This window comes from Leishmania mexicana, chromosome 9 (assembly GCF_000234665.1).
Source record: "Leishmania mexicana MHOM/GT/2001/U1103 complete genome, chromosome 9".
Lineage (NCBI taxonomy): Eukaryota > Euglenozoa > Kinetoplastea > Trypanosomatida > Trypanosomatidae > Leishmania > Leishmania mexicana.
In genome coordinates this window covers 345,709-357,776 of record NC_018313.1, presented here as the reverse complement: position 1 = coordinate 357,776, position 12,068 = coordinate 345,709, and the positions used below count along the sequence as shown (strand labels likewise).

The window sequence follows — 12,068 nt, the reverse complement described above, 5'->3', positions numbered from 1 at the left end:
CACACACACAAACACAGACACACACACACGCCCCCACTCCCTCCCAGACCACCCTCGTCTCATGTGGGTGTTGCCCAGTCCCCCACCCCCACTGTCCTCAGGGCTACTCCTCTCTCTCTCTCTGTGTGGCGGTGCTTGCCATCTCTCTCTCGCCTGTTAACATACATAATACGACAAGAGCAACGCACCAAACAACTCAGCGGCGATGCCCGTGTGCCTCCACTCATCGTGCGATGGCCCTCCGCCGTGTGTGGGAGGGGGGAGGGGAGGAGGGGTGTTGTGGGCGGCTTTCATTTCTCCACGACGCTCTCTACCACTGCCTTCACGCGGCAAAGGCGACGCCTGGGATGGCGGGAGAAGACCTTCCGGTGGTGCTTATTCAAAGCACTAAACCCGAAGGGTTGGCGCATGAGGGGAGGGTCATGCGGTGGCAGTGGTGGTGATAGACGGAAACGGAGCTCTCAACACCATGTACGACGTTGTCTATGTCTCTGCCCTACCTCTCTGACTCCCTCCTCCCCCCTTCCCCCTCCCTCACCGCCATCACCACCCCTCCCCCCCCCCCCACACACACACATACATCATCACATACCCCAACTTACTCGCTCACTGGTGCGCCGCCTTTCACAACACCCCCTCTTTCCTCTGTCTGTGATTCCAGCAACAGCTAGCACCCGATAAACGCCACTAACACCAATACCAGCCGCCGCCTTCTCCCTCACACCCTCACATCCCCCTCCCTCCTCCCCCCCCCACTCTCTCTCTCTCTCTCGCCCAGCGACCCCCTCTACATCTCCTCTAGCGCCTCCCTGACGAAAGCAAATAGCGCACCCAAGCAGCAACACGCAGAGCCAAGGATGACCTACAAGCTCCTCGCCCCCCTCCACCCGGAGAGCGCGCGCGCCCAGAAGATTATGGTGGCCGCGGCGTACGCCAACGTCGACGTGGCGCTCGAGGTGTGCCAGTACGGCCAGGAGAACGAGACGCCCGAGTTCGCGCGCAACTGCAGCCCGTGCATGCGCTTCCCCTCCATGCAGACGGAGGAGGGCTACCTCTTCGAGTCCAACGCCATCATGCGCCACATCGCCCGTGTGGAGAAGAGCGGCGCGAAGCTGTACGGCGCCACGCCCTTCGAGAGCAGCCAGGTCGACATGTGGCTTGACTTCGCCTCCAGCGAGCTCGATGCGCACAGCATGCCGTACCTGATGGAGGCCTTCGCCGGCATTCCGGCCCCGGAGAGCGCCATGGCGACCCTGGAGGAGAGCCTTGCCGGCCTGGAGCTGTGGCTGGAGACCCGCACCTTCCTCGTCGGCGAGCGCATGACCGTGGCCGACATCTCCGTCGCCTTTGCGCTGCAGTGGGTGTACCGCATGAACGTGAAGCACGGCGAGGAGCTGGCGAGGAAGTACCGCAACGCGTACCGCCTGTACAACACGGTGATGCAGCAGCCCAAGACGGTGGAGGTGCTGAAGCAGTGGGGCGCGACGTTCGGCCCGGCGAAGGCGCCGAAGAAGGCCGCGGAGGCGAAGCCCAAGGCGGAGAAGAAGCTGAAGGAGGCGGCGGAGGACGAGGAGGAGCAGCCGGCGAAGGAGGAGAAGAAGCCGAACCCGCTGGACGCGCTGCCGCCGAGCAGCTTCGTGCTGGACGCCTACAAGCGCGAGTACAGCAACACCGACACCCGCACGGTGGCGGCGCCGTACTTCTTCGAGCACTACGACGCGGAGGGCTACACGTGCTTCTGGGCGCGCTACAAGTACAACGAGGATAACAAGAAGCAGTTCATGACGGCCAACCTTGTGCGCGGCTGGTTCCAGCGCATGGAGCACGTGCGCAAGTACGCCTTCGGCATCGCGCTGATCATCGGCGAGGATGCGGCGCACGAGCTGACGAGCCTCTGGGTGTTCCGCGGCAAGGGCATGCCGGAGATCGTGAGCGAAGTGGTGGACACGGAGTTGTTCGAGTGGGAGGAGATCAAGGACGTGCAGGCGGAGAAGGAAAAGATTACGGACTACCTGTGCTGGGAGGGCCCGACGATCCCGCGCCCGGTGCTGGAGGGCCGCTGCTTCAAGTAAGCCCCTCCCCCTCGTGGATGAAGACAGTGTCGCTGCTGCCGCATGCAAGTCGCGGTGCCTTGACGTGCATGCGCGTCGGCAGCTTCAATATCTTTTCTTCGGGTCTTTCATGCGTGTGCGTCCTATTATGTGTGTGACGGAAGGCGGTGTGCAGTGATGCGCAGCACTTTCCCTTAAGCGCTGAAGTAAGTTATATATATTTTTTGGGGGGTTGTTCTGGCCTCGATCGCTAGTAGTCCTTCTCGGTAAGCGCGCACGCGCCGCTGTCCCTCCCTCACCGCCGGCATGAGGCTCGAGGCTTGGCGTGTGCCAGAGGACGTTTTGGTTGTTCTCCTCGTGTGCGTGGCAAGGGAGACATCTTAGGGGGTGGGGTGGGCGTGGGTGGGCGGGCTCGCGTGTCAAGGAAGGCATCGCCACCCTCCCCCTCCACCAATCCTCCTTCCGCCCTATCTATCTGTGCGTGTGTGTGTGATGGTGCCAGGAGTCACGCGACCCCAGCGTCTATGTGCTGCGGTACCTCAGAGCCGGCTCGTGTTGCGCGCAGTCGACGATGTAGACGTGCACACCCACGCACACGCACCACCGCACACTCATCGACGATGGTTAGTCGAGTGCGGCTGGGGAAGAAAACGGTAAGCGGTAGCGACGACGAGGGGAAGGCAGTGATCATCTTTATCCCTACACAGGTTTTTCTTTAAAGTCGGAAGCGGCAGCGACGCATCACGGCGTTGGCGTCTCTCCCTCCTCTTCCCCTCTCCCTCCACCAGAGCAAAGCCAAGGCCGTGCACACACACGCACACACACACACGCCTGTCTCTCTTTCCCTTTGTCACCTCCGCGAGAGATCACCCCCTGTAGTGGGCTGTGTTTTGTGTGTGTGTGTGTGTCCATTATTCGGCAATGTCGGCGGAGGGGGCGGAGAAGGATGGGCCTCTCTTGCGTGAGAGGAAACCACCCGCCTCCGGTGGAGGCGAGCAGAAGGATGAGCAGTGAGGGTACGACGAAAGGTATTCGAAACGGACGGCAAGCATGCGCGCAGTGCACGCTGGAAAAGATGTGAAGGGCGGAGCGGCGTCGCTGGCTCTGTGTTAGCGCACCGCATGGTACGAGCAGCTTGGTTGTCCGTAAGCGCGTAGTTGTCGTGCGTACGCACACACACAGGCACACGCCTACTTTCCTTATGCGACCTGTACACATACGCTCATAACCGGCATCCTCCTCGGCAGACTGGTCACTCGCCGCTCTGAGAAGATGGACTGTGTGATGGGCTCTGCCGCGTCGCCACCGCCTTGCGCGAGCGGTTATCGTGCACCCCCTCCTCTTGTGCACTCTCCCTCTCCCCCTCCCCTCCCCCTCTCTCTCTCCTTTGTGGGTCCTGTGCCTCTCCTGCCCTTCCCTACCTTGTGTTCTACGTCTTTCTCAGCGGTCGAAAGAATACGGTCTCGTGAGACACACTCAGACACTCGACGCAGCACAGGCAAGGGTCTAGGAAGCGGAAGCAGCCGCGGGAACAGAATGGTATCTGTGTCTGCCAGCCGTAGTGGCAGCGGCAGCCTGCACGCTGGGCATCCCATCTCTCGCGTCGCGACGCTTCGGTGCTACGGAAAGGACACCGTCACAGTCGTGTGCGCTGGTGGATCGTGTGTGTCGGTGCAGCCGGCGCCGCGGTGGTTGGCCTGCTCGCTGGCAAGCAGTGGGGCCGTAGCCGGCGTCCATGGTGGACTTGACAGCGCTACCGCAATGGCTGCATCATCTCCGCTGGGTATGGCAAACTATGTGCCTGGCGATCCCCTCGGCGTGGCCGGGCTGGAGGCAGGAAAGGGTGCTGGTGCCCTCTTGGCAGCGGTGCAGCAGTGGTCGGCGGAGCCTTCGCATGAGTTCGGGGACGGCATGGTGCTCATGACCAGTGACCCCGCTGCCACTACAACTCCCTCGCACGCCTCGTCACTGTCGCCAGAGCAGCGAGTTGCTCTTAGCGCCGGCGCCGTTACGTGCCTCTCTGTCGCCTCCCTCCCTGGCACCACAGACACAGCTGTTGCAGTAGTCGGCACTACCGTTGGCACTGTGGCGCTGCTGCTTATCGAGGGCAGCCGCGCTGTCTACAAGGTTGCCGAGTGCTCGCTGACGGAGTGGAGCAGCGGCGCCATCACGGCACAGGATGCCATCGTAGACGTGGCCTTCAGCATGGACCCGGCTGGACGGCCGGAGTTCGTCAGTGTCGCCAGTGCTGGGTGCGTCGTCGTCTTGGATGTGCAACTCCTCTACCGGTCATCTGGTAACGGCAGCCACAGCGCCGACGAGGAGGTCGGAGACACAGCGGCGAAGGCGCCAGCTGCCGTGGTGCACAGGGCAGAGCGGCATCAGAAGACAGAACCGTGGTCGAAGTCGGCACTTCGGCCCAAGGCTGTGGAGGCGCTTGAGCGGTCGAGCGCGCAACTGGTGCGGCGCTCCTGCAGTGACGTCTTCGCCTGCTCCTTCGTAGAGGCCGACGTGGTGCGCATCTTGGCTCCACAGCGCCTGCAGGCCGCCGTCGCGATAGACGTGGCGCTTGTCGTGGTGCTCAGCAACGGTGCGCTGCACTACGTGGAGCGGGTGGTTGAGGGAGGCTCGGTGCGCCTCCTTGCCGAGCATCATCGGCAGCGGCTCGCCAAGGGTGCCACCTTCACGTCGCACGCATCTTCGGCAAGACAGGGGGAGGACAGCGCTGCCGCGAGCGACTTTTCTACGGATCGTGCTTCGCTGCACCTCCTCACCGACAGCCGTGCCGTTCCGCATGTCATCTACCGCTACCGCCTCTCACCTTACCACCTCCAGGCATGCCAAGACGGCGGCCAGACGGCAAGCGGCGGTGGAGGTAACTACGGAATGGCGGCGTTGGCGCTGCCGTCCGCGACGGAGTCGGTGACGCATGTGTGTGACGCGCACTTGCACTTCAGCGAGAAGGATGGCGCGTGCCACGTCGTGCTGGCCGGCACGCAGCGTGTGCCTGTCGGTAAGGTCGGCTACATGCCGCTTGCCTCACGTGTCGGCTCGCTGGGTCATGCCCAGCAGCACTTTGGCGTAACTGGGTGTCGGACCCTCGCGTGGTGGGCCGTCGTGCACAACGCCGTCCTGCCGCGTCAGACGTTTGACCGATCTGCGGTGGAACAGCAGGCGCTCCAGCAGCTCCAGCGTCAGCAGCAGCAGCAGCAGCCACACGACGGGCACGCCTTCTCGCCGTTTCACACCAACGCTGGACCTCCGCCCTTCACGGTGCACGTGCAGAGCAACACAATGGCTTTACCGTGTGGGCTCGGCGCCTGTCCTGCCTCCGCGCTGACGTCTCCTGCGACCTCGTCGCCTGCCACGGCTGGGGCTGGTGTGGCTAGCGGCGTCAGTGCGGCCGGTCCCAGTCAAGGCAGTGGCTTTGCAGCGGCCCTCATGCTCTCAGACGTCTTTGTCTTAGCATCCGGCCAGGAACTGTACGTTGGTGACCTCCGCGATGTGCCGCGGAGCGCCAAGACCCTACCGGTCCCGCGTCCGCTGCGCTCCTTCAGCAGTGTCGTCGAGGGAATTACCGCCGGGCCGTACATGGACGCGCGAGCGGTGCTGGTGGCCACCGGCTCTCGTGTGGTCCCCGTGCCGCTTGTCTAAGTGCGCTCCCATTCGGGTAAAAAACCACGTGCAGTCCCTCCCTTGTCCCCCTCCCCTCCCCTCCAGCTCTGCCGTGATGGTGACCGCGTACGTACTGAATAGTTGTGCACATGCGTGTAAGGTGGTGGTGAGATGGGAGGAGGAGGAGGGAGTGAGAGCTGATCTTGCTCTAATCGACCTTCCCCATCCCCCCCCCTAGCACCCCCTCGCGCTGTAAGTGATAGATGCGAACCCCAAAGTTGTGTAAGACGGGGCACAGTCGCTGAGGATGTGGAGAGCGAGCAACAGGCGTTGCGTATGTGTGTGTGTGTGTAAGGTTGCGGGTGTTGCGCTTCCTCTCCCTGCTCGCTGCCACGGAGAGGTTGAAGCTCGACGAGTTATGAACGCGTGTGCGCACGCATGATCGCTATCACGCCAATGACGCGCAGCGCACGAGCAGCGCCCTGCTGCCCCCTCCCCCTTCCCCTCCCCGCCCACTCGTGCCACATGTGTGTACCTCTCAGCACGTGCGAGTGACTGCCGTGAGGCCCACATCCCGACGCATACTTCCACCCACACCACCACCACCACCATCTCCCGATCATCTTCTGCCTTTTGTGCTCGGGTGACGTTGGTGGTGCGCGATACGGTGTCTTGTGCGTTTCCCCACCCAACCTACCAAATCCCCCCGTATCTCTGTTGGCCCACACGACACACAGCTCAGGTACAGTACGCATACACGCTCGTAACTGTACACACACGCGCGCCGACGCCACCCGTGACAATGGATGATCGCGCGCTAAAGCTAGCGGAAGCCTTCGTCTCGGCGCGGTACATCGACGCGGGCCGCGAGTCGTTGCAGTCAACGGCCCGCATCCTGCGCTCCATCCTGGCGCAGCGCTGCTGCCCAGATGACGGTCTCACTGATGCTGCAATCGAGCTCATTCTTCGCCAGCTTTCCCTCATGGACACGAACAACTTCGCGCACCACGTCGGTGGCGGCGAGCGCGAGGGCCGCGTCATCTCTTCCCTTGTTCGCATGCGACACTTTGGCCTCACGCACGGCATCGGGCGCTCCGGCGACGTGCTCAGCGAGCAGCCGAAAGCGGCCGGATCGTCGCTACTATACAAGATAACGAACGTGCTCATGCTTGACCTGATACGCCAAGCCGGTGCCCCCTCGACCGCGGCCGCTGTGGTGGTACCGATGGCGACGGGCATGACGCTGGCGCTGGTGCTTCGGTGTGTAGCGAAGGCGCACATGAAAGAGCTGATGGAGGAGGCAGAGGCGGTGCAGCTGCAACGCACTGTGACGACGGACTCAAGAAGCGCAACGTCAGCTGCCCAAGTGCAAGAGCCGCCAATGAACGAGGCGGATCGTGCGAGGCATGACCGCACATCGTTGCCAGTCCCGGCGACGCCGCGCTACGTCATATGGCCACGCATTGATCAGAAGACAGCACTCAAGTGTATTGACGCGGCGGGGCTGGTGCCGGTGCCGGTACAGCTACGGCCAGCTGTGCCGCTCGCACGCTCTGCCGCCCCCTGCGTCAGCACCAACAGGAATAACCTCGACCGTGACCAAGACAGCATTGCTTCGCCGTCGACGCGAACGTCCTCGTCGTCGTTGTTCCTCGAGTGCCACGTGGACGACGTAGCCGCGGCCGTGAGCGCCGTTGGCGGCCCGTCGCAGGTGGTCTGTGTGCTCTCCACGACGAGCTGCTTCGCGCCACGCCTACCAGACAACACGGTTGCCCTTGCCCAGTACTGCAAGAAGGCCGGCATTCCGTATGTGGTGAACAACGCGTACGGGGTGCAGAGCCGCCGCATTATGACTCGCCTCGACGCGGCGCAGCGACTGGGGCGGGTGGACTTTGTGGTTCAGTCTGGCGACAAGAACTTTCTGGTCCCGGTTGGCGGCTCCATCATCTGCTCCAGCGACAAGGAGCGCTGCAAGGCCGTGGCAGCCCTCTACGCCGGTCGCGCGAGCATGAGCCCCATCGTCGACCTCTTCATCACCGCCTTGAGCCTCGGCCGGCGCGGCATGCAGGCCTTGTGGAGGGATCGCTACAAGTGCCGTGCGCGTCTGATCCGGCAGCTGCGCGTGTTTGCGCGCGAGCGAAGGGAAGTGCTGCTGGTCGACGACAGCGACGACGACAAGGACAATGAGGATACTGTAGGCGGGTCGCAAAATACCTCCAATGCTGCCGTGCCCCGCAATGACATCAGTGTCGCCGTCACCATGCGAGCCTACGGCCTTCCTGCCGCTGAAGCAAGCAGCAGTGGTGCCCAACTTGGGTCGGAGCAGGCGGAGAAGGTGACGAACTGGGCAGCCGCCCGCGCTTTCGGCGCACAACTCTTCCGCAGCGCGGTCACCGGCCCCCGCGTCATCACTCCAGCACCGTCCACCCCAACCACGATTGCCGGCTGCAAATTCAGGAATTACGGCATGCACCAAGACAGGGAGCCGCCGTGCCCGCTGCTGGTGATCGCGTGCGGCATCGGCATGTCGGAGGCTGAAGTAGATGCTCTGATAGCGCGCCTTCGCGACCTGTGGCCTGCTCCCGCATGAAGTGGCGCACGCATGCGCGCCCATGCGCGTCTACGCACCGCAGCCAGACGACAGAGAGCGAGAGAACCCCAAAAGCAAGGCAGGACTAACGTGTACAGGTCGGGCGAGGCGGGGTCGGTCCCGTTGGCGCTCCACGCGGTGCGCAGCTACCTTAGCGCCTCCGTTTGCGTGTTCCATTTTTCGAGGGTGGAAGGCGGGAGAGGAGTGAGCTGAGGCAAAGCGCGAGGGTTCTCGTCGTCTATGGCCCTCGCTTCTCCTCTCTTCCAACCCACACGGGCCCGCGCTCGCACGCCGCCTACCTTGGCCGTGCAGGGTCGACTGCTCTAAGGCGGCAGTGACAGTTGTTGCTCCCACAAAGGTCTCCTCTCCTCCTACCCTCCCTCCTCCACTACACGCACACACACGCACGCCGAAGAAAGAAACCCAGACACACGTGCTCGCGTCAGCCATGGTGAAGCAGCGCATGACAGCCCTCGATGTGAGGGCGACGGTGGAGGAGATGCGGGCAACGCTGATTGGCTTGCGGCTGCTCAACATCTACGACATCGGCAGCAAGATGTTTCTCTTCAAGTTTGGGCACGGCGAGAACAAGAAGAATGTGCTTCTCGAGAGCGGCACGCGCCTCCACCTTACGGAGCTGGCGCGTGAGAAGCCGAAGGTGCCATCGCAGTTCACGCTAAAGCTGCGCAAGCACGTCCGCGCCTGGCGGCTCGACAGCGTCGCGCAGCTCCAGCATGACCGCACGATCGACCTCTGCTTCGGTGTTCCGTCGACAGAGGGCTGCTTTCACATCATTGTGGAGCTCTTCTCGAAGGGCAATGTAATTCTGACGAACTACGCGTACACGATAATGATGCTGCTTCGCACGCACCGCGACGACGAGGGGCTCAAGCTGATGGTGAATCAAGTCTACCCCGTAACGGCCCCCTTTGTTGCCGCTGTGGCAGCCGAGTCGGAGGAGTCGCCTATGTTCCTCTACCCTCCGCACGTGGACGCCTCTGGCCACCTGCACCTGCAGCGCACCGCTGACGCTGACCTCACGCTGGCCCAACGGCAGCTGAAGGAGGAGCGCACGAGGTTGATGAAGGTGGACTGGGAAGTGGGGCTCAGCCGCAGTAACGACCGCACTGTCGTGCAAACGTTGGTGGCGGGCATTCAGCACTTTGGACCTGACCTGGCGCAGCACGTGCTCACCGTCACTGGTGTGCCGAACGCGCCGCGGAAAAGCTGGACGCAGTCGACGGACAACGTTTTCGTAACGCTGCTCCCCGGTCTGTTGGAGGCCTTTGACCTCGCCAAGGTCGACCTCACATCCGCCGGCGGCTACCTCATCAAGCCCAAAGCGAAGCCCGGCAGCACAGTGCATGCCCCAGCGCCACCAGCGCCAGGTGCCCCCGCCGGTGCAGCTGACCTCGTCGCCGTCGCGGAGCAGTACGAGAGCTTTACACCAATCTTGCTCGCCCAGTACACAAACGACGGGGTGGAGGCCCTCTACCGCAGCAGCTTCGGCCGCGTCTGTGACGAGTTTTTCCTCATCACAGAGACGGAGCGCATCGACGCGTCGAATGCGAAGCGCAAAAACACCGCCAAGAGCAAGGAGGACAAGTTCGCGACCGATCACGCACGTCGCATTAACGCACTCGAGGCGGACATCGCGGCTAACCAGATGAAGGGTGAGCAGCTCATCTTGAACGCGGACCGCGTTGACGAGGCGATTCAACTGATCAACGGTGCCCTGGCAACGGGCATCTCGTGGGATGCCTTGCGCATGCTGCTGAAGCGGCGCCACGCTGAGGGGCACCCGGTGGCGTACATGATACATGACCTCTTCCTCGAGCGCAACTCCATCAGCGTCCTACTCGAGGCAGTCCTGGACGAGGAGAAGGGCGAGGAGGACTGCGATGTGCCGCCGCTCGTGGTCGAGGTGGCGCTGTCCAAGACGGCGCACGCGAACGCGGCGGACTACTTCAGCAAGCAGAAGCATCACCGCTCGAAGCTGGAGCGCACCGTCGCGGCGACCGCAAAAGCCGCGGCAGGGGCGGCGCTCAAGGGCGCACGAAAGGCGGCGGCGCAAAAGGAGAGGAAGGTGATCGTCAAGGAGCGGCAGCGCCAGTGGTGGGAAAAGTTCTTGTGGTTCCGCACCACCGCTGGCGACCTCGTGCTGCGTGGGAAGGATGTGCAGTCGACGGAGCTGCTGGTGCGGCGCGTGATGCGCCTTGGAGACCTCTTCATCCACTGCGAGGTAGATGGGGCTCTGCCGTGCCTACTGAGGCCCATGAACGACGTCTGGCAAGAGCTCGGTGGCAACAACGCAGGCGGAGACTTCACCGCCGCGCCGGCGACTCAGCCGGTGGCCCTGCACAGCGTGTGTGAAGCAGGTGCGTGGTGTGTCGCCTTCAGCGGCGCATGGGAACGCAAGCAGACGACTGGATCGTGGTGGGTGTACGCATCGCAGGTGACGGGTGGGACGGCCACCGGCGCGTATCTCTACGCCGGAGAGCGGCACCACCTGCCGCCGCAGTCGATGTCGCTCGGGTGCGCGCTGCTCTTCTACGTCGTACGCACCGTGAGTGAGCCGGCGGCGGTTGCACGGGCTGAAAGCGCTCCTTGTGCCGACAGTGACGACGAAGGGGCGGAACACGTAGAGGACGACGCGGTCGACTCGTTCACCGTGCTGCGGCGTGAGCTGCCGAGCCTCCTGGCGTCACCCGCTGACGCCGACCAGCCAAGCGGTGCTGGAGAAGCAGTCGTGCCCGCTGATTCGGCGGCTGCGCTTGTCGAGCTGCCCTCCGTGGAGACCCTTCGTGCGGAGCAGCGCAAGCAGCGAAGTTTGTTTGTGGCAGGTGGCCGCGTGGATGGGCGCCAAAAGAAGGGCAAGGCAGCGAAGAAGAGCGGGGCGCGTAACTCGCGCGTCGACCGCGCAGGTCTGCAGGGCACGCCGGCTGCAACCACAGCCCTCCCTCCATCGTCGGCTACGGAAGACGGTGTGGCCACGGCCGTGGCGGCGACGGCCACGCAGAAGGGCAACGGTCAGGGCAAGAGTCTGACAAAGTACGAGAAGAAGAAGCTGAAGAAGATTCAGGACAAGTACGGCGACCAGGACGATGAGGCTCGCATGCTCGGGGCGCAGGTGAACGGGAACCAGCTGTCCCGCGTGCAGCTGCTGGAGCTGCAGCGACGCGCCGAGCAACGTCAGGAGGCGGAAAAGGCCAAGCGCGCACATGAGAAGGCGAACCTCTCTGCTCAGCACGCGCTTTACACGCCGCAGCACCGCTCCGTCGGCAAGGACAACGGGCAGAGGGACGAGGAAGAGGAAGAGGAAGACGTCGAGGTAGTATCTGAGTTCACGGAGGACGGCGAAGAGGCGGAGACGAACGTCGCGGCGGTCGACGCGGAGGCGGGCGGCTCCGACGAGGAGGACGCGCAAGCAGCGGCGGTCGAAGAGGCCGGTGGTGGCTGTGAGACTGAGGGAGAGGAAGAGGCGACGGAGGCGGGCGCTGCCGCCTCGACAGCGGCGGGCCCACGCAACGACCGCGACGCGGCGGTTGCGCAGCAGTCCGCCGAGCTCAATCGTGTTTTCCCGCACTACACCATGCGACCCGGCCCAATGGACATCGTGCAGCACGTTGTAGCCGTCTGCGCGCCAACGATCGCCGTGAGCGAGTACGCCTACCATACCACGCTGTGCGTGGGAAATGCCAAGAAAGGTGCGCTGGCGGCGAAGCTTCTTCAGCTGTTCACGGCACGTGCGGAGCAGGGTGAACCTGGGGCTGACGGCGCTTCGACAGGCGTCGGTGCAGGCTCCGCTGGTG

The 12,068-nt window shown here is 63.5% G+C and overlaps 4 protein-coding genes across 4 annotated transcripts in view; all 4 read left to right on the top strand.

Annotated features, from left to right (window-relative positions):
• Nucleotides 1-857: 857 nt before the first annotated feature.
• On the top strand, nucleotides 858-2,072 carry LMXM_09_0970 (elongation factor-1 gamma; the record flags this gene model as incomplete). The annotated part of the gene is made up of 1 exon (XM_003872731.1): nucleotides 858-2,072. The coding sequence occupies one exon, from the start codon at nucleotides 858-860 to the stop codon at nucleotides 2,070-2,072; it is 1,215 nt and encodes a 404-aa protein (XP_003872780.1).
• Nucleotides 2,073-3,836: 1,764 nt separating this feature from the next.
• LMXM_09_0960 (conserved hypothetical protein) lies at nucleotides 3,837-5,705 on the top strand (the record flags this gene model as incomplete). The annotated part of the gene is made up of 1 exon (XM_003872730.1): nucleotides 3,837-5,705. The coding sequence occupies one exon, from the start codon at nucleotides 3,837-3,839 to the stop codon at nucleotides 5,703-5,705; it is 1,869 nt and encodes a 622-aa protein (XP_003872779.1).
• Nucleotides 5,706-6,468: 763 nt separating this feature from the next.
• On the top strand, nucleotides 6,469-8,256 carry LMXM_09_0950 (SLA/LP autoantigen-like protein; the record flags this gene model as incomplete). The annotated part of the gene is made up of 1 exon (XM_003872729.1): nucleotides 6,469-8,256. One exon carries the CDS (start codon nucleotides 6,469-6,471, stop codon nucleotides 8,254-8,256), a length of 1,788 nt encoding a protein of 595 aa, XP_003872778.1.
• A 448-nt stretch (nucleotides 8,257-8,704) lies between these two features.
• Nucleotides 8,705-12,068, top strand: part of LMXM_09_0940 (conserved hypothetical protein) — a gene marked incomplete at both ends in the record, with an annotated part of 3,570 nt that continues 206 nt past the window's right edge. The window contains one exon of the mRNA XM_003872728.1: nucleotides 8,705-12,068. This exon is cut by the window's right edge and continues 206 nt beyond it. Coding sequence (XP_003872777.1) covers nucleotides 8,705-12,068 — 3,364 coding nt within the window.